Source organism: Heptranchias perlo, chromosome 41 (genome assembly GCF_035084215.1).
Source record: "Heptranchias perlo isolate sHepPer1 chromosome 41, sHepPer1.hap1, whole genome shotgun sequence".
In the NCBI taxonomy this organism is placed as follows: Eukaryota; Metazoa; Chordata; class Chondrichthyes; order Hexanchiformes; family Hexanchidae; genus Heptranchias; species Heptranchias perlo.
The window spans coordinates 13,783,939-13,810,136 of record NC_090365.1 but is presented as its reverse complement, the minus strand read 5'-3'; the positions used below and the strand labels follow the sequence as shown (position 1 = coordinate 13,810,136).

Here is a 26,198-nt window from a genome sequence, read left to right as displayed (position 1 = left end):
GGAAAAAGCACTCGAGAAACTAGCACTTTTCGGATTCTCTGAATTTGTCTAAGGTTAGAGTTTGTGGATTCTCTGGTCTCTGTTGTGTAGTGGGGGACTGCTGTTCAGCAAGGGCCCTTGAGTATACCTTTTGAATTGAAGTGAAATTGGTGGGATTCATTTAATTTGAATTAATTAGTTAAAGGGTAAGTCATGTCAGGACAGCCCAGCCCCGTGTTATGCTCTTCCTGCTCTATGTGGGAAATCAGGGACCCTTCCGGTGTCCATGACGACCATGTGTGCGGGAAATGCATTCAGCTGCAGCTACTGACAAACCGCATTGCGGCACTGGAGCTGCGGATGGATTCATTAAGGAGCATTCATGATGCTGAGAACGTCGTGGATAGCACGTTTAGTGAGGTGGTCACACCGCAGGTAAAGGTTGTACAGGCAGGAAGTAATTGGGTGACCACCAGGCAGAGTAAGAAGAGCAGGCAGGCAGTGCAGGGGTCCCCTGTGGCTGTCCCCCTCTCAAACAAATATACCGCTTTGGATATTGTTGAGGGGGATGACTTATCAGGGGAAGGCAGCAGCAGCCAACTTCCTGGCACCAGGGGTAGCTCTGCTGCACAGGCTGGGAGGAAAAAGAGTGGAAGAGCTATAGTGGTAGGGGATTCTATCGTAAGGGGAACAGACAGGCGTTTCTGTGGCCATAAACGTGACTCCAGGATGGTTTGTTGCCTCCCTGGTGCCAGGGTCATGGATGTCACTGAGCGGCTTCAGGGCATTCTCAAGGGGGAGGGTGAGCAGGCAGAGGTCGTGGTCCACATTGGGACCAACGACATAGGTAGGAAGGGAGATGAGGTCCTGCATCAAGAATTTAGGGAGCTAGGTAGCAGATTAAAGAGCAGGACCTCAAAGGTTGTAATCTCTGGATTACTCCCAGTGCCACGGGCTAGTGAGTATAGAAATAGGAGGATAGAACAGATGAATGCGTGGCTAAAGAGTTGGTGCAGGAGGGAGGGTTTCAGTTTCCTGGATCACTGGGCCTGCTTCTGGGGAAGGTGGGACTTGTACAAGTCGGACGGGTTGCATCTGAACCAGAGCGGGACAAATATCCTTGCGGGGAGGTTTGCTAGCACTGTTGGGGGGGGTTTAAACTAACTTGGCAGGGGGATGGGATACAGAGTGGAGCTACAATAGGGGGTGATGTGCAGCCAAATATAGAGAAAAAAACAAGTCAGCTTGGAAGACAGGGCAAATATGTGAGGGCAAGGCTGGATGGCATCTATTTTAATGCAAGGAGTCTTGCGAATAAGGTGGATGAACTGAAGGTGTTGATAAACACATGGGAGTATGATATTGTTGCTGTCACAGAGACATGGTTGAGGGAGGGGCAAGACTGGCAGCTCAATATTCCGGGGTACAGAATCTTCAGGCGAGACAGAGGGGGAGGTATAAGAGGAGGGGGGGTCGCAATATTAATTAAAGAATCAATTACTGCCATAAGGAGGGATGATATATTATCAGGTTCCTCTAATGAGGCCATATGGGTGGAGCTTAAAAACAAAAAGGGGGCAAGCACTTTGATGGGAGTGTACTATAGGCCCCCAAACAGTCAGGGGGAGATAGAGGAACAGATATGTAGGCAAATCTCAAAAAATTGTGCAAATAATAGGGTAATAATAGTGGGGGATTTCAACTTCCCCAATATTAACTGGGATACTCAGAGTGTAAAAGGCTTAGAGGGTACAAAATTCTTAACGTGCATCCAGGAGAGCTTTTTGAGCCAGCATGTAGAAAGTCCTACAAGAGAGGGGGCGGTACTGGACCTAATTCTAGGGAATGTGGCCGGCCAAGTGGAAGAAGTGCTAGTAGGTGAGCACTTTGGTGACAGTGACCATAATTTGGTGAGATTTAAGGTGGTCATGGAAAAGGACAGGGAGGGGCCGGAAATAAAGGTTCTAAATTGGGGGAAGGCCGATTTTAATAGGATAAGGCAGGATCTGGCCAAAATGGACTGGGATCAGCTGCTTGTAGGAAAATCCACATCGGAGCAATGGGAGTCTTTCAGAAGGGAGATTGAGACCATACAATGGCAACATGTTCCCGTAAAGGTCAAGGGTGGTTCCAAGAACTCCAGGGAACCTTGGATGTCAGGGGATATACGAGAATGGATTAGGAAAAAAAGGAGGGCTTTTGGCAGATACAAAAGGCTAAAGACGGAGGAAGCCCTAGAGGAGTACAAAAAGGATATTATTAAACTAGAAAGAGTGCAGAAAAGATTTACTAGGATGCTACCGGGACTTGATGGTTTGACTTACAGGGAGAGGTTAGACAGACTGGGACTTTATTCCCTGGAGAGTAGGAGGTTAAGGGGTGATCTTATAGAAGTCTATAAAATAATGAGGGGCATAGATAAGGTCGATAGTCAAAATCTTTTCCCAAAGGTAGGGGAGTCTATAACGAGGGGGCACAGATTTAAGGTGAGAGGGGAGAGATACAAAAGGATCCAGAGGGGCAATTTTTTCACTCAAAGGGTGGTGAGTGTCTGGAACGAGCTGCCAGAGGCAGTAGTAGAGGCGGGTACAATTTTGTCTTTTAAAAAGCATTTGGACAGTTACATGGGGAAGATGGGTATCGAGGGATATGGGCCAAGTGCAGGCAATTGGGACTAGCTTAGTGGTATAAACTGGGCGACATGGACATGTTGGGCCGAAGGGCCTGTTTCCATGTTGTAACTTCTATGATTCTATGATTCTATGAAGGCAGGATCTGGCCAAAATGGACTGGGATCAGCTGCTTGTAGGAAAATCCGCATCGGAGCAATGGGAGTCTTTCAGAAGGGAGATTGAGACCATACAATGGCAACATGTTCCCGTAAAGGTCAAGGGTGGTTCCAAGAACTCCAGGGAACCTTGGATGTCAGGGGATATACGAGAATGGATTAGGAAAAAAAGGAGGGCTTTTGGCAGATACAAAAGGCTAAAGACGGAGGAAGCCCTAGAGGAGTACAAAAAGGATATTATTAAACTAGAAAGAGTGCAGAAAAGATTTACTAGGATGCTACCGGGACTTGATGGTTTGACTTACAGGGAGAGGTTAGACAGACTGGGACTTTATTCCCTGGAGAGTAGGAGGTTAAGGGGTGATCTTATAGAAGTCTATAAAATAATGAGGGGCATAGATAAGGTCGATAGTCAAAATCTTTTCCCAAAGGTAGGGGAGTCTATAACGAGGGGGCACAGATTTAAGGTGAGAGGGGAGAGATACAAAAGGATCCAGAGGGGCAATTTTTTCACTCAAAGGGTGGTGAGTGTCTGGAACGAGCTGCCAGAGGCAGTAGTAGAGGCGGGTACAATTTTGTCTTTTAAAAAGCATTTGGACAGTTACATGGGGAAGATGGGTATCGAGGGATATGGGCCAAGTGCAGGCAATTGGGACTAGCTTAGTGGTATAAACTGGGCGACATGGACATGTTGGGCCGAAGGGCCTGTTTCCATGTTGTAACTTCTATGATTCTATGATTCTATGAAGGCAGGATCTGGCCAAAATGGACTGGGATCAGCTGCTTGTAGGAAAATCCGCATCGGAGCAATGGGAGTCTTTCAGAAGGGAGATTGAGACCATACAATGGCAACATGTTCCCGTAAAGGTCAAGGGTGGTTCCAAGAACTCCAGGGAACCTTGGATGTCAGGGGATATACGAGAATGGATTAGGAAAAAAAGGAGGGCTTTTGGCAGATACAAAAGGCTAAAGACGGAGGAAGCCCTAGAGGAGTACAAAAAGTGCAGGGGGATACTTAAAAAAGAAATTAGGAGATCAAGGAGGGGCCATGAAATAACACTGGCGAGCAAAATAAAGGAAAATCCTAAGATGTTTTATAAGTATATTAAGGGTAAGAGGATGACTAGGGAAAAAATAGGGCCCATTAGGGACAAAAATGGCAATCTGTGTGTGGAGCCGGCAGATGTAGGAGGGGTTCTAAATGAATTTTTTGCATCTGTTTTCACTATGGAGAAGGACGATGTAGACATAGAAATACGGCAGGGGGACTGTGATATACTCGAACATATTAACATCGAGCGGGAGGAGGTATTGGCGGTTTTAGCAGGCCTAAAAATGGATAAATCCCCAGGCCCGGACGAAATGTATCCCAGGCTACTGTGTGAGGCAAAGGAGGAGATTGCGGGGGCTCTGACACATATATTCAGAACCTCTCTGGCTAAAGGGGATGTGCCAGAGGACTGGAGAACCGCTAATGTAGTACCATTATTCAAGAAGGGGAGTAGGGAAAAACCGGGGAACTACAAGCCAGTGAGCCTAACATCAGTGGTAGGAAAATTATTGGAAAAAATTCTGAAGGACAAAATTAGTCTCCACTTGGAGAAGCAAGGATTAATCAGGGATAGTCAACATGGCTTTGTCAAGGGAAGATCATGTCTGACTAATTTGATTGAATTTTTTGAGGGGGTGACTAGGCGTGTGGATGAGGGTAACGCAGTGGATGTGGTATACATGGATTTCAGTAAGGCCTTCGATAAAGTCCCCCACAGGAGACTGGTCAAGAAGGTACGAGCCCATGGAATCCAGGGTGCCTTGGCACTTTGGATACAAAACTGGCTTAGTGGCAGAAGGCAGAGGGTGATGGTCGAAGGTTGTTTTTGTGACTGGAAGCCTGTGGCCAGTGGGGTACCACAGGGATCGGTGCTGGGTCCCTTGCTGTTTGTGGTCTACATTAATGACTTGGATATGAATGTAAAAGGTATGATCAGTAAGTTCGCTGATGATACAAAAATTGGTAGGGTGGTAAATAGCGAGGAGGATAGCCTCAGTCTGCAGGATGATATAGATGGGTTGGTCAGATGGGCGGAACAGTGGCAAATGGAATTTAACCCGGAAAAGTGCGAGGTGATGCACTTTGGAGGGACTAACAAGGCAAGGGAATACACAATGAATGGGAGGACCCTAGGCAAGACAGAGGCTCAGAGGGATCTTGGTGTGCAAGTTCACAGATCCCTGAAGGCGGCGGAACAGGTAGATAAGGTGGTAAAGAAGGCATATGGGATACTTGCCTTTATTAGCCGAGGCATAGAATATAAGAGCAAGGAGGTTATGATGGAGCTGTATAAAACACTGGTTAGGCCACAGCTGGAGTACTGTGTGCAGTTCTGGTCGCCACACTACAGGAAGGATGTGATCGCTTTGGAGAGGGTGCAGAGGAGATTCACCAGGATGTTACCAGGGCTGGAGCGCTTCAGCTATGAAGAGAGACTGCGAAGATTGGGTTTGTTTTCCTTGGAGCAGAGGAGGCTGAGGGGGGACATGATTGAGGTGTACAAAATTATGAGGGGCACAGATAGGATGGATACTAAGGAGCTTTTTCCCTTCGTTGAGGGTTCTATAACAAGGGGACATAGATTCAAGGTAAAAGGCGGGAGGTTTAGAGGGGATTTGAGAAAGAACTTTTTCACCCAGAGGGTGGTTGGAGTCTGGAACTCACTGCCTGAAAGGGTTGTGGAGGCAGGAACCCTCACAACATTCAAGAAGCATTTGGATGAGCACTTGAAATGCCATAGCATACAAGGCTACGGACCAAATGCTGGAATATGGGATTAGAGTAGACAGGGCTGATGGCCGGCGCGGACACGATGGGCCGAAGGGCCTCTATCCGTGCTGTATAACTCTATGACTCTATGACTCTAAGTCGCTGAGACAGAAAAGAAAGAAGGGACTTGCATTTCTATAGCACCTTTCACGACCTCAAGACGTCCCAAAGCGATTTACAGTCACTGTTATACTGTAGGAAATGCGGCAGCCAATTTGCGCACAGCAAGATCCCACAAACAGCAGTGAGGTAATGACAGATAATCAGTTTTTTAGTGACGTTGATTGAGGGATAAATGTTGGCCAGGACACCGGGGAGAATTCCGCTGCTCTTCTTTGAAATAGTGCCTTGGGATCTTATATGTCCACCTGAGAGGGCAGACAGAGCCTTGGTTTAACGACTCATCTGAAAGACCATACCTCCGACAGTGCAGCACTCCCTCAGTACTGGCACTGGAGTGTCCGCCTGGATTACGCGCTCAAGTCTCTAGAGTGGGACTTAAACCCACCACCTTTTGGCTCAGATGCGAGAGGGCTACCACTGAGCCGACCCCTTTAAATTGACTTCCACCTTCATGTTCTTGTCGAGCAATGCTGAACGCTCGTTTTAGATGGACTCTATGGGGTCGCTCTCTATCTCACCCTCTGTGAGAAAGGAGATTCTAGTCAGTCAGGTGTCAGGTTTCTGTTTAAACAAAAAGCTTACGCTGGAGATCAGAGTAGATATCAGACAGTGAGATGTGTTCATAATTTGCCAAATTCCCCTTTCGTGCCCTAGAACAGGACAGAAATTGGAGGATAACTTGATTGGTCCAGTCACCGACTTGCTAAGACAGAAAGCTTTACCTGGACAGCTTTGTGTTCACAGAGTAATATGAGACGACGCTGTAATTTATCTGTGACATGCAGTGAAATTAAACCCGGTATCGTCAACCAGCACACTCCGAGGTCCAGGAGTACGTGCTGTGGGACGCACTGAAGTGAGGTGCGGCCTACGCAAAGGCTCTATGGGGAAAGGCCACTGTGTAAGGCCTCCCTGCTTTGTATTGTACGGTACGTATTAGAAAACATATATTATGTTTAGTATTGTAATAATGGGATCGTAGTGTGTACGATCTGCATTGTAATGGTTTGAACTGTATCGCTTGGAATTGTGTTTTTTTACACTGAACTGTTATTTTATGAAATAAAATAGATTTCGAAATTTTAAGAAAAACAGCACCAGTAAAGTGCAGATCACATGGTACGACAGCTAAAGTAACGTGAATCGGAGACCCATCACCTGTCGCTACATAGGAACAGGAGGAGGCCATTCAGCCCCTCAAGTCTGTTCTGCCATTCAATTAGATCATGGCTGATCTGTATCTCAACCCCAATTACCCACTTGGTTCCATATCCCTCAATACTCTTACCCAACAAAAATAAATGTCCTGCCCACGATGAGTGTTTTGTTTTTACTAAAGTTTGGGGGATAAAAACCCTGTCCCCCTCACCCCAGAGAATAGCTATGGGGAAAGATCGGAGAAACGCAGGATCTACAGTCTAGGGAGACAAAGTTCGGGGAGGGGGCAAGGACACCTCATTAAGGCACAGGCCCCACTGCTGATAGCAGACGTGTTGGTGTTAACGTGACAGCTGGGGAAATAGTGAGACATGTCTGAATGTGCAATTCAACACTGTGATTCTATGGTGTCAGTCATGACCCAGTGGGTAGCACTCTCGCCTCTGAGTCAGAAGGCTGTGGGTTCAAGTCCCACTCCAGAGACTTGCGCACAAAATCTAGGCTGAGACTTCAGTGCCAAGTACTGATGCACTGAGGGAGTGCTGCACTGTCAGAGGTGCCGTCTTTCAGATGAGATGTTAAACTGAGGACCTGTCTGCCCTCTCATGTGGATGTTAAAGTTCCCAAGGCACTATTCTGAAGAAAAGCAGGGAAGTTCTCCCTGGTGTCCTGGGCCAATATTTATCCCTTAACAAGCACCCAAAAACAGATGATCTGCTCATTATCACATTGCTGTTTGTGGGATCTTGCTGTGCGCAAGTTGGCTGCTGCGTTTCCTAAATTACAACAGTGACTGTACTTCATTGGCTGTAAAGTGTCTTGGGACGTTCAGAGGTCATGAGATGAAAGTCTTTCTTTTTAAAGGTAAATGTAAGTTGTTATTGTTTAAAAGATGTAGATGAAAGTTATTTATCCTAGAATGAAAATAAAACCATAAAGTTCCACATGTGATACAGTTCATGCAAATTACACGAGTAATTCTATTAATAGGATCCTGTGTGAATGAGAGTGGTTGTCACAGTATTTAAACAGGAACTCAAAGGGGCAGTATGCCATAACATCACATTGCCAGCTTTTGAATAATTAGTCTCACACTCTCTTCCATGATGTGGAGATGCCGGTGATGGACTGGGGTTGACAATTGTAAACAATTTTACAACACCAAGTTATAGTCCAGCAATTTTACCTGACGAAGGAGGAAGCCTCCGAAAGCTTGTGAATTGCTGGACTATAACTTGGTGTTGTAAAATTGTTTACAACTCTCTTCCAGGCCGTCTTATGTTGTTTTATGCTCCATCGGAATTTACAGCACAGAAGGAGACCATTTGGCCCCTTGTTTTACTGGCTCTCTATCCACTGCTCTGATCTCTCCCCATAGAATCTGCTTAAAGTTTTTTCTGTTCTTCCCTTGAAACTGCGATGGTCTCTGCCGCATCTGCTCCCTGCGATGAAGCATTTCCATGCACTAACATCTCTGTGTGTAAAGAAATTTCTCCTAACCTCTCCCCTCACTTTTATGTGAAAATTTTAATTTGATTTGTCTGGGGACAGATATTGTCACAGCCAACGTTCTATTTGAGGTTGCAGTTTAGTCCATTTAACCCTTCTAATTAAAGGTACACTACCCTAATCACTTTGAAAGTGCACATCAACCTGAAACAAAAAATGAGGAAGGGTAGTGAACAGTGAGGAGGATAGTGATGGAGTTCAAGAGGATATAGACAGGCTGGTGGCATAGGCGGACACGTGGCAGATGAAATTTAACCCAGAAAAATGCGAATTGATACATTTTGGTAGGAAGAACGAGGAGAGGCAATATAAACTAGTGGGCACTACTCTAAAAGGGGTACAGGAACAGAGAGATCTGGGGGTATATGTGTACAAATCGTTGAAGGTGGCAGGGCAGGTTGAGAAAGTGGTTAAAAAAGCTTACGGGATCCTGGGCTTTATAAATAGAGACATAGAGTACAAAAGTATGGAAGTCATGATGAACCTTTATAAAACACTGGTTCGGCCACAACTGGAGTATTGTGTCCAGTCCTGGGCGCCGCACTTTAGGAAAGATGTGAAGGCCTTAGAGACGTTGCAGAAGAGATTTACTAGAATGATTCCAGGGATGAGGGACTTTAGTTATGTGGATAGACTGGAGAAGCTGGGGTTGTTCTCCTTGGAACAGAGAAGGTTGTGAGGAGATTTGATAGAGATATTCAAAATCATGAAGGGTCTAGTCAGAGTAGATAGAGAGAAACTGTTCCCATTGGCGGAAGGGTCAAGAACCAGAGGACACAGATTTAAGGTGATTGGCAAAAGAACCAAAGGTGACATGAGGAAAAACTTTTTTCACACAGCGAGTGGTTAGGATCTGGAATGCACTGCCCGGGGGGGTGGTGGAAGCAGATTCAATCATGGCCTTCAAAAGGGAACTGGAGAAGTACTTGAAAGGAAAAAATGTGCAGGGCTACGGGGATAGGGCGGGGGAGTGGGACTAGCTGGATTGCTCTTGCATAGAGCCGGCATGGACTCGATGGGCCGAATGTCCTCCTTCTGTGCTGTAACCTTTGTACGATTCCATGAATAAAACTTGGGGGTCGCTTTACTTTATAAAAACATTATGTCACAGGACTCCTGTTAACTTTTACCAGCCCTTTTTATGAACTACCCTGAATGGCCAATAGACGTTTAAAGTCAACCCTAGTTCAATGTAAATTCCAAGCAACAAAAGAGAATTGCAAATAAAACTGAGAAAATGCTGGAAACACTCAGGAGGTCAGGCAGCATCCGTGGAGAGAGAGAGAGCCAAACAAAGTTAACGTTTCAGGTTGATTGATAAAAGGAGATTGCAGCTACTTTAAGGAGACATTCCGCTTTAAGGAGACATTCTGCTTTAAGGAGACATTCCGCTTTAAGAAACATTCTGCTTTAAGGAGACATTCCACTTTAAGGAGACATTCTGCTTTAAGAGACATTCTGCTTTAAGGAGACATTCCACTTTAAGGAGACATTCCGCTTTAAGAGACATTCTGCTTTAAGGAGACATTCCACTTTAAGGAGACATTCCGCTTTAAGAGACATTCTGCTTTAAGGAGACATTCCACTTTAAGGAGACATTCCGCTTTAAGAGACATTCTGCTTTAAGGAGACATTCCACTTTAAGGAGACATTCCGCTTTAAGAGACATTCTGCTTTAAGGAGACATTCCGCTTTAAGAGACATTCTGCTTTAAGGAGACATTCCGCTTTAAGGAGACATTCCGCTTTAAGAGACATTCTGCTTTAAGGAGACATTCCGCTTTAAGAGACATTCTGCTTTAAGACCTCTGCCACGTGACTCCTCCGCCCTCGTGATCCCTTTGCCACGTTCAAGCATGACGTCACACCAACTGACGCCTCAACCAAACGTGCTCGGGCGTGAGCCCCGCCTCCGGCTCGATCCGATTGGCCGGCCGGGGCCGGACTGGGCGGGTCGGGTGGGGGGGACGAGCGCGGCTATTGGCCGGCGGCGCTGCCCGTCAGGCCCGGGGTGCAGAGAAGCTTGAGCGGGCAGCTGGGCTGGCGGGCAATCAGCTGGCCAGCGGCTCCCTCCCCGGCCGCCATCTTTAATAAATGACAGCACCGTCGCTGCAGTGGTCGCAGCTCTGTGTCACGGTGCAGCCGGCAGGGAAGGAGCATCAGTGGGACCCTCCTCTCTTTCCCCATCCCAACTTTTCAGCACCTTTGGAAGCAGAAGAAGAAGAAGCAGCTTTGTCCCTCCCCACTCTCTCTGTGTGAAATGTCAGCCATGAATCCTGAATAGTAAGTACTGGGGCTGTGAGGGAACAGGTGTAAGTGGAGGAGCTGCAGTTCAGGCAAAACACTCTCTCTCTCTCTCGCTCTCTGAAATGGCAGCTTCTAGGGTTCCTTTTCTCTTGTTTTTGTTTGTTTGGCTCCAAGTGGCCCCGTTTCTTATTTGCCTCTAATATAAATTGGAATAATGTGGTGAAATTGGGGGGGGGGGAAACATCTCTGCGAACTGTGTTGAAGCTACAACCGTGTCTGTGGAGATATTAAGGAATTTTAAAAAATAATTAAAGCTGCTCCTGGTTAAGATTTCGTTTTTTAAAAATATGATTGTAACCTGGACTGAAAGGTGTCTAGTTTCTGCTGTAAAGGAGACTTAGGGGATGGGATTTAATTATGTGGCTATACACACAAATCCATGTGTCCAATAAGGTTGATGTCTATTTGTGGGTTTTGTATTAGGAAGTGTTGGTATCTATAGAATATTTTGATCTTTAATACTACACTCTCAGTTTAGATTGTGGGTTTGTCCATTTTGGTGCACAGAATTAGCTCCTTTTCTTTTGTAGGATTTTAAAGGTGACACTTGGTGTTTTAAAATGTCATCTGGAGCTTGGGATTCACCTGAGGGAAAGAGTGGGAATATATTTATTGATTGTATTACCAAGTCATTACCACAAAATACATACCAGCAAGTCTAGAGGATGTGACTTGATGATTAACCCCACCCATCTCATCAACCATTCATCAGGGTTCAGTTAGGTTACAGAGCTCATGGCTACTTTATTTAGGAGCTGTGAGAATTAACTGCTTACAAATCTAGTCAGGTTCTTCTAAATTAAAGTGTATTTTGTTTACAACTGGAAATGCTTTCATAGGTTATGGAGAAAACATTGTATTAATGTGGCTATGTAGTATTTCCTTTCCCCAAAGTCATAGGGACTCTGCCATGTGTAATCTTTGAGGCTGCTGTGCATATTCTAGATTTATTGTGTTTTAGGTGTGATCCTCTTTGGCAAAGCACATCTTGGCCTGTAGCTTCATTTAGAAGTGCTACTGATAAATTACTTATCCCAGACCAGTTCAACATATTTTCCCCCTGGATATGGCAATTTGAATGCAATAGCTTAATACAAACTTGCTAACAATATTTTAGTATTTGGTGTCATAGTTACAGCAATGGGATTGTCTTGGTTCTTAAGAACAGTGCACAATTTTTAATATTGGAAAGTTTTGTCCCAATTATGCTGCATCAAGAAATGACTTGGTGAAACTGACCTAGAATTTAATGATCCAAGTACAGTTGGGTTCTTTCTGATCATCAGTACAGCACTAGTACCCACCTCTTCCTGGTGAGCTCATTACTGATGCCAAACTTCCAATTTCTCAAGTGCTGTACCAATGCCAAATGTTGCAAAATCTAGGACTCTATTGTACCCAGGTATTTCCTACACTGACATCACCAGATGTGGCTCACTGGAACTGATTCTTCAGGAAACATTAAATGAAGACATATGTTGCAATCTTCATTCATAACACAAACTATTCATTACCAGTGATGTTTCTTGTAACAATTGGTACTTTATCAAGTGTTATAGGTTGGCATAACCAAGGTTTGGGGCATTTTCAGTCCATTTGGACATTGTGCCACCACTTCACATGCCCACTTTTCAGTTTTTTTTCTGAGATCCTACTGACTGGACCAGCCATGTACCAATCTGGAATTGATGTGTTAATAACTAGTCTAATTGGATGGTATGCCTTTAAAACAAAAAGCTAATCTTGTAATTGGGATTAGATTACCTTTTTTCCTGATTAAAATTAGATTTATTTCATTTTTTTAAAAAAAAACCTCTAATCGATGGAGTTTTGGTCCTGTGGCAACCTGGCCCCTGAGGGCTCGTGTAATAGTTGTGCTTTTTCCCACTCTGAGAAAAGCTGCGTTTCCCCAGGTTATAAGAATTGGACTCCTGCGATCGGGTACTTCAGTTTCCACAAGGTTCTAATTGAGAACCTAGCTGAAGCCCATGGTGCAGGTCCAATCAAGAATGACGATGGTAGGAGAGTTGAGACTTTGCAAGTCTGTCCACATTTAAAACAGGCAGTCGCTTATCAGCCAAAAAGTGATAACCACCTTCCTGTTTACATTAGCGTCAATTTCAGATGTTGCGGCTCATATCTTAAGTGCTCTGTTTAGTTCGGGCAGAAAAATCTGTTTACTGAAGGTTTGCATCTTAAGGTGCAATGAATGGAAGAATCTAGATCGTGTTTGACTTCAAATTAAGAGGCTATTCTGCAAATAACCCAGAGACCCTCAATTGATGCCAATAGGGATGATCTCCCAGAACTACCAAATAGAATTTATCAACAGCTGGCTTGGCTAAAATATAACCAGATAGCTCATGGGTTTACAAATCTGTGATTGGGTGAGGAAGAGACTCATTGCACATGTGTACCTCACTTAAATGTTGAGCAGCAATTGAATTCACTAATCAGTTTAAATTCAATTTCTTTAGTTTTTCCAATGTTGGCTGTCCTAATTAAATGTTTAAATCCAAACATTGGTAATTCATTTATTCATTAAGTGTTCTACTGTTTGGCAAAAAGGGCTCTGTTCATGTTAAGCTCTTGTTGCATGTGTTTTTACCTAGGTATGAAAATTGCCTAGTAACCAATTTAGTAAAGTTTGAGTTTTTCACCTCCATCGAGTGCCAAGGTTTAATCACTGAAGTTTAGCTGTGAAAACAGCCTCATTGGGTGCTAATGCTCCAGCTTTGTGATGATTAAACTTACCATGTTTTAGTGGCACTCAAACCCTTTTGGTGACATTATCTGCCACAGTTTATTACCAGAAGTTCTTTCCCTTGCTGATGAGGTTAAATTTTTGATGCTGAATGGGCTTAAAATCCAGATTTCCAGAGTGAAATTACTACACTGTATATTGTAATGAAGCAAATTACATAAATGCACTGTTCATAAACCACTTTTTACAGTACTGTAACTGCAATCTAACTTTCATTCCATTGTTGGCTTTTCAAACTTGACAAGTTAAAATGGATGATAATAGAATGGTTAAGTGAATAAAATTACTTGGCAAAATTATTTTTCATTAAGTTTTTCCCCTCTTAAAATTCAGTTTTGAATTGCAGCCTAGGAGACTGGAAAAGATGGGTTTAAGAGAAGGTTTTAAGTGGATAGAGGTAGGGAGAACTCCAATTTAAGTGGGGTTTATGTGGCTGAAGGCACTAACCCCCCTGCCCCCCAGGATGGCAGATGTAGTGTTCAGTAGATCAAATTGCAGGAGGGAGAAGTTGCATTTTTAAAAAAAATTCCTTGGTTCAGAGTTTGAACCATTCAGCCCACCAAGGCCCACAGATATGATATCTTGTATTGATGCTGGATGAGAACAGAAATGGGAGGTGCTTGTGAAACTTTATTGTAGAGTTGATGCATTTTAGAAGGGGGTGGATTGGGGGGGAGGAAATATAGGCTGTGATTCTCCTGCCCCCCCCCACCCTGTAACAACTAGTGACTATAGTGGATGTAATACTTGTCAACTGACAAAACTAGATTAAAACTGTCAGGTGTTTGTGCAATAATGCCTAACTTGTGCAATAATGCTTAAATTACTGGCATGAGTGGTTTTAAAATGTTTCTCCTGCCTCCATATTTTAAAACACATTATTGATTGCCCAAGATAGTCTTGTTGCTGGAGCAAATTCCTCTAACTACATATCCGGTGAATCTTACTGTAGCAATGTAATCCTCATTTCACCAGTTAAATGTGTATGCTGTGCTTGGGGCAAAGTACAATGTGCAGAATAGCTACGCATTAACTCCATTTTTGCAGTACTGACTGGACTTGATGTCCCAGTAATTCTGAAACTTGCAGCAATAATTCCAATTATTACTCCTGTAGTGAGTGCCCTTGCACACCTGATGTGGAGCTCACTAATAGTGTTAGTGTTGATAGTTGCTGCTAAACAACAAACTTTTCACTGCACCTTGAACATTGCCAAGGAATGATTAGAAGGTAGTAATTTAATCTGAAGATTCAGATGCTAATTTATTAATTGTTTAAACTTCAATTGAGTTAGTAGTCAGAACCTTTTTGAAAAAGATATTTTCCCATATCATTCCCAAGTACCCATTACTTCACTGACTTGGGATAGTAAAGGCTACAATAGGTATGTGTTCCAGGATGTCAGTATAAAAACAACTTGCACATGTATAATACCTCTTTTAAAGAAATGAAAAGGAACACCTAAAAGCTTTTCCAACACTCAGTCTGAATTAACTTAAGTTTCTATATTGGATGAAAAGGTGCTGAGCCAAAGGAGGTGATATTGAGGAGTGACCAAAAGCTTGGTCAGATTAAAGGGTGATCTAATTGAGGTGTTTCAGATGATTAAAGGAGTTGATATAGTAGATAGAGAAACTATTTCCTCTGGTGGGGGAGTCCAGAACAAGGGGGCATAACCTTAAAATTAGAGCTAGGCTGTTCATGGGTGATGTCAGGAAGCACTTCTTCACAAAGGGTAGTGGAAATCTGGAACTCACCCCCCCTCCCCAAAAAAGAAAACTGAGGCTGGGGGTCAATTGAAAATTTCAAAACTGGGATTGATATTTTTGTTAGGCGAGTAGATGCAGTGAAGATACAGATCAGCCATGATCTAATTGAATGAATGGTGGAACAGGCTCGAGGGACTAATGGCCTCCTGTTCCTATGTTCGAGGTTTGAGGAGAGTGTTGGGACTGTGCAACCCAAGCAGATCCAATGATGTGTTAAGGTCATAAAACAACACAATATCAACAAAGCAATGTTGCTATCCTGAGGCTATTCCCTGTGGCAGCTTTGCCTTTGTTGCATTCATTTGCCTGGTGTACTCGGGTTATCTTTCAGTGTGATGAGAGGCTGATTTGTGTATTGGGTTGGAAAGCCCAACTGTGGGAGGGATAGGCAATTCCTACTTGAAGTGGTGACCTTTACTGCTGCTTCTGAACCTTTTGTGGCCTGTTAAAGCAATTTCTTGCATGAGCTGAAAAACAATTTTTTAGATAACTTGCAGCATCAGGTAAAGCTAATGAGAAAGGGGGGCTTTTCCAGCACTGATAGTGGGTAGCCTTTTCTTAGTGAGGGGCTTTTCCAGCACGGAGTCTGGACTAATTGCCAAGTGTCTAGGTTGGATTAAAAAGGAATTTTATCTTCCCTCGCATTACTGCTATCCGTGCACTAGTGAATTTGAATGTCCATCACTCCAGTGAATGTTGCTCATGTCTTAGCTGGGCCTCCATTGGGTTGTACTTTGTATCACTAAAGTGGCTTTTGGTGGAATGCAAATGATTCCAAGGCATTATTTTTGAAGACCAGGGAGGTCTGAGTCCTTGCTAACATTTTATCCCTTGACTAATTCCTCCAATGGATTAACTGGTGATTTATCTCATTGTTTTGAGACCTTACTGAGTGCAAATGAATTGTTGCATTTGCCTTAAGTGGAGTGTCCTGAGTTCAAATGCTATACAAATCATCTCTCCCTCAAACTGACCCCAATTCTGACCAGTTTATTGATATGTCTCCAGTAATTTGACAAATCAGCTCTTGATGTCTTTTTATTGAGCTTTCATCAGACAGGATGGGACCAGGGGGAAGAAATGTCTGGGGTTTTGCCCAGTTCTTTTATTCCCCTCACTTTGAAAGCTGATTAGCAGAAGGATTAATGGTCCTTATTTCAGTTCAACTTTTGTTAACTTATGTTGTGATTGAATAGCACAATGTATTGATGCCAATAATGGTGCTGGGATGGTGCCTTTTAACTTCTCTGAACAGTGAGTTGGCTGTCTCATTAAGATAGGCAATATTTCCTCCTGGCTCCAAAAAAGACCATCAGATGGAGTGACTGCAGGTTGTGCTTGTGCACCTTGCAGTTGCCAGCTGACATGGGAGCTATAGATTTTTGGAAACCTATATGCAGGGCCTGTAAATTGTGCCCCTACCTCCAACACCTAAAACCCTTAAAACCAAACTTTTGGTCACCCATCAAATATTTCCTTTGGCTTGGTGTCCATTTTATTCTTTGCACCTCCTAAAGCACTTTGGGGTGTATTTCTATGTTGAAAGTACTGAATAAATGCAAGTTGTTGGTGGTTGTCTGAAGATCATTAAAATGGAGGCAGATTAAAATCTAGTTTTGAAGTCCTGGGGGGAGGAAGAAGAGAGAAAGGAAAGAGGAATGTGCTGAAGTAAGTGATAGTGTGGTGAGTCTTGACTTCAACACAGGATGCAGGGAGGAGGAAGTACATGACTGACTTGCAGCTCAGGAAGAGCTGAGCTTTCAAGAGTGGAAACTTCAGGAGTGCTGCCACTTGGGATAAGATGATTGTAGGGGGGTGGGGGTGAGACATTGCCTTAATCAGAAGTTGACCTTTTTAATTCTCCTTCAAGATGAGATCTGAGAATTCTAGTAAACCTGGGTTGTGCTGACTTTTATGCCACTGAGTTTTCTATATATTGAAGTTGGTGTATGTGAATATCATCCAACAAAAGAGTTTAACCATAGTGTCAGTGATTTCACTTTGCACTGATCCTGCTGTTGTGTAAATGCAGCCTGATTTCAGAGTCTGAGCTTAAACCTGAGACCTCCAGAACAAAGTGGAGCAAGATTGCTTTGGAGGAATATTCTCATCTGCTTCTTGAGTTAAATTGGGACATGATTCCTGATTCACACTGACTCTTCTGAGCTTAGTGTCTGTTCCAAGACCAAGATGACAATATTTGAAATTGTACTTATTGGGAGCTCCTGCTATTCTCATTCAATAACTGAACAAGTGAATCGCATAGATGCACTGGAGAAAGGAATGGAAGGATATGCTGATGAAGTAAGGTGGGAGGAGGTTTGTGTGGAACATAAAACACTGGCATGGGCCAAATGGCCTGTTTCTACTATTTCATTTTTTAAAAAAAATGACTAAATAGGTGGCTGCTTGCCAGTCAGTAAGTGATCTGGTGGTTGATAGTGAGGAGGAAAGCTGTAGACTGCAGCAAGATATCAATGGACTGGTCAGGTGGGCAGAAAAGTGAGGTAATGCATTTGGGGATGGCAAACAAGCCAAGGGAGTACACAATAAATGGGAGGATACTGAAAGGTGTAGAGGAACAAAGGGACCTTGAAGTGCATGGTCACAGATCCCTGAAGGTAGCAGGACAGGTAGATAAGGTGGTTTTTAAAAAGGCATATGGGATACTTCCCTTTATTAGCCAAAGCATATAAGAGCAGGGAGGTTATGCTGGAACTGTATAAAACAATGGTTAGGCCACAGCTTGATTACTGCATACAGTTCTGGTCACCACATTACAGGAAGGATGTGATTGCACTAGAGAGGGTACAGAGGAGATTTGAAGATGTTGCCAGGGCTGAAGAATTTTAGCTAAGGAAAGATTGGATAGGTTGGGGTTGTTCTCTAGAACAAAGGGGGCTGAGGAGATTTAATTTGAATTTTAGAAAATTTATGACTGGACTGGATAGTGGACAGGAAGACCTATTTCCCTTAGCAAAGGGGTCAGTGACAGGGTGTAGATTTAAAGTAATTGGTAGAAGGATTAGAGGGGAGCTGAGGAGAAATTTCATCCAGAAGGTTGTGGGGGTCTGGAACTCACTGCCTGAAAGGGTGGGAGAGGCAGAAACTGTCAACTTTTTTTAAAAAGTACTTGGATGTGCACCTGAAGTGCTGTACCTATAGGGCTACAGACCAAGTGCTGGAAAGTGGGATTAAGCTGGATAGCTCTTTTGGCCGGTGGGCAGAATGGCTTCCTGTGCTGTAAATTTCTATGGGGCATGGGGGGAGGAAACAGGAATTTTAATCTGAGTATTAGTGAATTTTTGGTTAATGGGAGGTAACTTTATTGGCCTGATTTTTAATCAGCACTCCTGACTTACTGCCAGTTATATGGCTTGTAATTATAAATGTGCTGTGTATAAGTAGAGCTAAAGCTGCTTACCTGGAGAGACACATTCCTAACTTGATTAGTTTTCAGATATTTGACCTTTAGTGGAGATGCAGAACCAGAATTGTAGGTTTTGTATATCTCTGTAGGTGGTGGAGCTCGTGCTGTTTTCCTGAGTCTGACTGGGAGAAACTTGATATGCAGCAAAGAAAGAAAAGGGAATGAGCCATTGGTGTAATCTAAATTTTAAAAGTTGCTAAAGCCAATGCTTTGAAAAACAATTTGAGCTGGTGTGCTAAGGCAGTGTTTGCTTGACCAATATTGTGCAGCTCCAGCTGAATTTAAGTTTTGAATTTATTAAATTGCAAACTTGTCCTGCAATAAGTTTTAATTCAATATACATGATCATAACCCAAATGTTTTACATATACACAAAATATTTGGGTTGTGATTTTGCATATACCTATAATGTCTGGAGTTACCAACTACATTATATAGCACCTTTTTAACATAAAATGTCCCAAGGACCTTCACAGGAGTGTTATCAAACAAAATTTGACACTGAGCCACAAGGAGATGGGTATAGGTGGAAGTAGGTTTTAAGGAGGAGAGGTTTAGGCAGTTGAAGGCACAGCAGTCAGTGGTGGAGCAATGAAAATTGGAGGAGTGCAGAGATCTCGGAGGGTTGTAGGGCTGGAAGAGGTTAGAGATAGGGAGGGGGCAAGGCCATGGAGGAATTTGAAAACTAGGATGAGAATTTTAAGTGTTTTTGACTGTCACCAAGAAGCAGCATACAGATATAGCTCTGGGGAAGCTGAAGGCCAGAAATTGATCTCCATGATATTTTTTCCTTTCCCAAGCTGCTGGACTAGCAATCAGCTGTTTAGAACTGGTGCTCAGCACAGCCAACATCTTGCATTTGTCTAACACCTTTTAGTGTTGAAAAACATCCCAAAGTGCTTCAGACATAATCAGATAAAAATGTATGCCTAGCCTGAAGTGATGTGGAGATGCCGGTGATGGACTGGGGTTGACAATTGTAAACAATTTTACAACACCAAGTTATAGTCCAGCAATTTTATTGCTGAAGTGACATTAGGAGGAGTGACCAAAACTTTTAAAGGGGGCCTTAAAATTATGAAGGCAGAAGGATTTAGGGAGTGAATTCTAGTGGGGCCTAGACAGCTGAATGTAAGCTGCCAAAGGGAGTGGGGAATGCACAAGAGGCCAAAGCTGGAGGAATGGAGAGTGCTGGGGAGGGGTGGGGGTTGTAGGGCTGGAGATGGGGAGCAAGGCAGGAAGGGATTTAACAATGAGGACACTTAAAAGAAACCACAACAATTGAATAGAGCAATGTCCTAACTCTTCAATCAAATTCTTTTTTAAAGCTAAAGCATCCAAATAAGCCTACTCCAGACAAAATAGCCTCTGAAATCCAGCCTCTGATGTGCTGTTTCAGCTGAATGTTTGTCTTCAATCATGTCCTGTCTACAGTCATGGCCTTAATGAAGATTTCTTCAAACAGATGTTCATTAAACCAGTTCTTCTAAAATCAATGCTTCCATTTGTCCAGTGATGCATATTTTGAGGGTCAGAGTTTAATAGAACTGCATGCTGTAGAGCTGATATTATTGATCCTTAGTGGGCCTGCTGTCATTAGAAATGTGACCAACTGAATTAATGGCTACTGACTGATCTTTAGTACCCTCATTTGTTGGAAATGTTCAACCTTTTTATGAAAGGCTAGAAGTGAAGGAAATCAGAACCATTGTACACTGCTGGATACTAGTCCAGGTTTGAATGTGGGAGTTGGAGGCTTCAGACTCCTTCAGGTGCAGCTGGAACAAGTGTAACTGGGTGGGGATAAGAGGCCGTGAGATGTTTGGCACTTGTAGCCTTTATTCAGCACAGTCACATCACAACCCTTGACATACTGTCAAGTTCCATTTCTATACTGTAAGCCTATTTACTAACTGTAGTGGGCCATTTTGAATGTCACTTTACATTTGTGGTGTCCTCTTCACATGTGGCCAGTGAGCTGTAATGGGTTGAATATTGACTTGCTGCTTCACCCCTTCCCCAATATGAAGGAAGATATTAAATTCTGTAAGCTATTTATGGAAGAATGCATGGAGAACTAGGAATCTGCTTTCAATGAATATTAACACTGTTCTGACCCAGATGTTTCATTGGCACTTAGCTTACTCTTGTGTCCCTCATGAATTAAAAATTGAGTCTAGGTACTATGGTTTGAAATTCACATGCTGACTTTAGCCACTCCCAGCCAGCATTTGAGTCAATAACCTGCTTAGACAGCAGTGACTTCGAATTCCACTTGCTCTAAATCCATGTGAGCTGAAGGCTTCCTTTTTTCTTTTGTGAAATGTGTATACAGTATAAACTTGACAGCATTTTGTTCCTGTCCTGTTTATCAAGTAAGTTTAAACCAGTGAGCACTTATTTATATAGTACATTTCACACATTGAATTACTTGAATTGCAGTGATTATTGTATAAGCAAGTGCAGCAGCCATTTTGCACACTGCAAGATTTCACAAACAGCAGTGAGGTGAATAACCATGATCTTTCCTTGAAAGAGGAATTCTGGCCACGACACAAGGGATCTCTCTGCTTTAATGCCAGAGGACCTTTTAAACTCCTTCACCACCCCCCCTCTTAGAATGGGCAGACAGCCTTAATGTCTTATCTGAGCACAGCATATCTGACAGTGTAGCACTATTGCTATACTAGTCACCCTAGATTGTGAACAAAGCCTACATGGTGCTCATTACAGTCCAGGATTCACATAATGTGCTACCTACTGAGCCAAGATGACAGCTGAGAAACTATTTGGATTCTAATGTGGGTTGTTTCCCCTTTCACCCCCCCCCCCCCCCCCCCAAAACCTAATACATCGTTGGGGGCCTGTTAGTTGTATCCATATGATATACATTGGTGTTAATTGTATTCAGGTGATCAATTGGGCACTCATATCTGAGTGCTTATCTAGGATGTGGAGTGGGTAATATTGATCTTATAAAAGCTTGGAAGCAACTGAAGACCAGGCTCTAGTATTTGATCAATCACCACCTGGCTATCTAATTTATTACAGCCCCCACCCTAATACATACAACATTGATAGAGTTGGGGGGCCTCCAATACCCAAATACATACAACATTGGGTATTGGAGGCCTTAAGTCAATTTTTTCAGCCAGTATTTGTGATTGAATTGCTACATTTTGATTTTGTATTCATAGAATCTTGCAGCACAGGAGGCCATTTGGCTTGTCATGCCTGTGCTGGCTCTGAGCTGTCCAATTTAGTCCCATGCCACAGCTTCTGCCCCCCCCCCCCCCCAATAACCCTGCAAATTAGTCCAAGTACATGTCCAGTTGCCTTTTGAAAGTTCCTCTGTAATCTGCTTCCACCACCTTTTCAGAGGGTTAAGATCTGGAATGCACTGAGAATTTTGCCAATTATTTTAAATCTATGACCTCCTAGTTATTGACCTACTTGCCAGAGGAAACAGTTTATCCCTATTTGATGTATTAAAACCCTCATTACTTTGAATACCTTGATTTTAAGGTCTCCACTTAACCTGCTCTGAGAACAATCCCAGCTTCTCCAGTTATGTGAAGAGATTGAAGTCTCTCATCCCTGGTATCATCCTAGTAAACTTCTTCTCTACACCCCCCCCTCCAAGGCCTTGATATCTTTCCTAAAGTGTGGTTCCCAGAATTGTACACAGGACTCTAGCTGAGGCCTAACCAGTGATTTGTAAAAGTTTAGCATGACTGCCTTGTTTTTGTATGCTTTCTTAACTGCCTTATCAACTTGCTCTACCATCTTACAAAGATTTGTGAATATGGACCCCCAGGTCCCTCTGCTCTTGCAACCCACTCAAAATAGTACCATTAGATTATACTGCCTCTACTGTTCCTCCCAAAGTACATCACTTCACACTTATCCACATTAAATTGCATCTACCCATTTTGTCAGCTGTCCTCTTGAAGTCTGCTACTATCCTCACTATTTACTATGTTGCCATACCATCTGCAAACTTTGACATTGTACTCCCTTTACCCAAGTCCAGGTCACATAAGAAAAGCAATGGTGCTATACTGATCCCTGGTGGACCCCCACTGCATACTTCTCTCCAGTCAGAAAATCATCTGTTCACCACTACTCTTTGCCTCCTATCCCTTGGCCAATTGCATACCCAAATTACCACATCCTTTAATCCCATGTGCTTCTATTTTCTGTCTGTTATGTGGTACTTTACCAAATGCTTTAACTAACTTGCAATGATGGTGTTACATAGTGAAGGGCTTTGCAAGTAGCACTAGACATTTACTAGGAGTTTGGGAAGCTAGGTTAAGGGAGATTACTGAAAGCATAGCCAAAGAGTTGGGTTTTTGAGGAAGCTGTTGGAAGTGGGGAGATGGTGAGGCTGAATGCTTGGGTGTGAAGACACTAACACTAATGGGTGTGTACACAGTAGGCCAGAGTAGGAGGGTGAAAGTTGCAGAGGTAGTGAGGCAAGCCCATGGACAGACTTGTAGGTTAGAACAATTTTCAAATTGATGCTTCTGAGCAAGACTGAGTTCTAATTTATTTGTATGGAAGATGGTGCTTGGAAGGCTGGTGTTGAAGTTGTGGTTGAAATAACAAAAGGGTGGATTTTTTAATGGCAGTGGGAATAAAGTAGGGCAACAGTGAACAATATTGCAGAAGTGAACAATTTTGGCAATGTCAAGAGTTGAAGCTCAGATGAACAGCTGACCAAGGTTATATTCATCAGGGTTCATCACTTGAGATTGTTGGTTAGGTTTAGATGTTGGCATTTGGTCAGTGGTCATGGGTTCAAGCCTGACTTGAGCACATAAGCTAGATTGATAATTCAGTGCAGTACTAAGGAGTCACCTAGCAAATTGGAGATCCCAGGGCACTTTGAAAAAGAGGAGTTCTCCTGGGGTCCTGGACAATATTTATCCCTCAACTAACATCACTAAAACAGATTATCTGGTAAAAGCACTGGGATGTCCAGAGGTCATGAAAGGTGCTATATAAGTTTGAGTTGTCTGTGCACTTTTTTGGGTGGGGGTAGTGACAGTTGCAGTATGAATGTAGTGGTTTAATTGTGGAACAATGAAAATTGTTCTTTAGAGCAGCTGTTCAGTCTGGGCAAATCTATGCATGTATTTTGAGCATCATCACTTTGGGTTGTGATTTTTTTTGACTTGCAAACAATTTAATCTGCATGTTTTCCCTCACCCAACAGCAATTAAACTTTAACCTCCAGCTATTCACTGCAACAGTTAGACTTGTGCTCCTAAAGGGATACCACAGCTTAAACACTGCTCCACTTTAGGAGCAGAATAATGCATTGCCTAACACTCTTGTAACAAAACAGTATATCTTGCTGTAGTGCTACAGAAGATCTAATAAGGATTTTTTTGCATTTTTATAAAATGGAATACTTAAACTATCCAGACATTGAATTTCACCTTGAGTGAGGAGCTACATTTAGATAAACAGCAACCTGACAGGACATATACTATCTGACCATAGAACATGTTGCAGTTGTACTGAACTGCATCTGATCCTACTATAAGTACACTCACTAGATTGACACTAGTTCAGCCCCAATACTAGCTAAGATGACTGCTACAAAGTTATTTATTGAATTTGGCCATTTCCATACCACTAGTACATTTACATTGAGTTCCATTTGCCAAAAGTGAATGGTTGCTGTTTGTCCTACCCTGCTAACTAGAAAGTTGCAGTTTGAGTACCAGGGTTCTGTCATTTGAACATGCCTTCCATTACATGGCAAGATTTGGCCCATGCTTGATTGTTCCTTTTTTAACTAGAAAGGCAAGCTTTATGGTTTGGTTGCTTTAACAGTGGTCAGTATAGCCTGGAGTGTAGTTATTCTAGTCCTTTATAAATAGTGCTGAAATGTGCCTGGATTTATGCTTTTGGCCATGTCATTTGCTGGATATGTGCAATTTGGGTTTAGAATTAGTTTTCACTTTGACACATGTTGTAGAAAATATTTAACCTGTGCAAATAGCTAACTATTGCTGATTGCTAGTTTTTCAACTCAGTCTACTAAAGTCAGAACAGCAGCAAGTGGAGTAACACTGGGAAATAAACCACTTACTTCATTTTCTTTTGGCAAAAAGAGCAAATGATGCCAATGTAACTAGTTTTCCCCCAAACATACTGCCTGAAGTAGTACTCAGCCAGAAGGTCAAAGCACTGCAGCCAGAGTAGCAGTTGGGATGTTCCAGTTGGCCCCTCACCCTAGGTTAGGGAGGGGGATAAGTCAGTCATTCCTGGTTACTAAGACTTGCATTTATATAGTGCCTTTCATGACCTCAGGACATCCCAAAGTGCTTTACAACTAAAGTCAGTGTTGTAGGAAATATGGCAGCCAGTTTGCACACAACAAGCTCCCACAAACAGCAATGAGATAAATGACCAGATAATCTTTTAGTGGTTTTGGTTGCAGGGTAAATATTGGGATAAAACCCTGCTAATGTGTTGGATGAGGATAGGGACTGAAGTTGAATGCTCCTGAATAGCTGACTCATGGTCAAGGTTTGCAAATGAAGAATTACTCACTTAAGTGAGGTACCAAAGGACTGTGACCAGGTGATGCATTAGTACCTTCAGGAGGGGGTGGGGAGAAGTTGGCCCAAAAACACCCACCCTAATGTGTGTTTAAGATGTCTGCACTTCTTTGGATTTCCCCTAATTGACTGCTTGTGGGAGCTTCAGTAACAAATCTGTACAAGTGTGAATGTGCACAGCTTTCACATGCTGCACTGAATACTCCATAATTCACACAATTCAACTGTTGCTAATTCCAATGCCTTCAGGTGTACCATTTGTTTGTTATCTTGGGTCATGCCATACAATTTGAATTCAGGCAGGTGATGTGCATGTTGACAAAACTAGTGAGGGCAATAGTTGTATGAGTGCAATCTATAGTGACTTTCCATCTGTGTTCCCTCATGACAAGTGCTGAGCATTGATTTGTATCCTTTAATGCTGATGAGCTTTCAAAATGGAGTACTGAGGGTTGAATCTATTCACTAACTCTACATAGCAGTGATAGATTAGAGCCTGGTTAACTGACTGGACTACACTTAAACTGTCATTCTCTGGGAAATAGAGGTAAGGTCATACTAAAGGGTTGTATGAAGCTGTCTGGAGATGTTAATGCTTAAGTCTGTACAACCTGTAACTCTTGATTTGTGTTTAAAAGGATCTAATTTTTACAAGACTGCTTGTGGGTTAGCAGATGTTGAGGTTTTCTACTGACAGTGCTGACTGGCTGCTATTGGGTGGGGTCATCAGCCCCTTTTCTGTAAAAGAAAATCACCTGGTCTATCTGGGGTAATGGTTACCAAGCCATACAGACCAGAAGGCCCAAAACCCTTCAGAACTAGCACATCTCAACTGGGACAGCAATTGGCCTGAGCTGTGCTGAACTGAAGGAGAAATCAATCAGGGATCTTGCATGTGTTCCCTGCCCCCCCCCACCCCCCCACCCCCCCCAATCGATGCTACAAGAATGACCAATTGGTCACATTACTAGAA

General features: G+C 43.0%; 1 protein-coding gene across 1 annotated transcript in view; it reads left to right on the top strand.

Annotated features, from left to right (window-relative positions):
• Nucleotides 1-10,413: 10,413 nt before the first annotated feature.
• Nucleotides 10,414-26,198, top strand: part of LOC137306075 (ras-related protein ORAB-1-like) — a 32,404-nt gene continuing 16,619 nt past the window's right edge. The window contains exon 1 of the mRNA XM_067975140.1: nucleotides 10,414-10,660. Coding sequence (XP_067831241.1) covers nucleotides 10,638-10,660 — 23 coding nt within the window. The 5' untranslated portion in view covers nucleotides 10,414-10,637. The remainder of the gene's footprint in view (nucleotides 10,661-26,198) is intronic.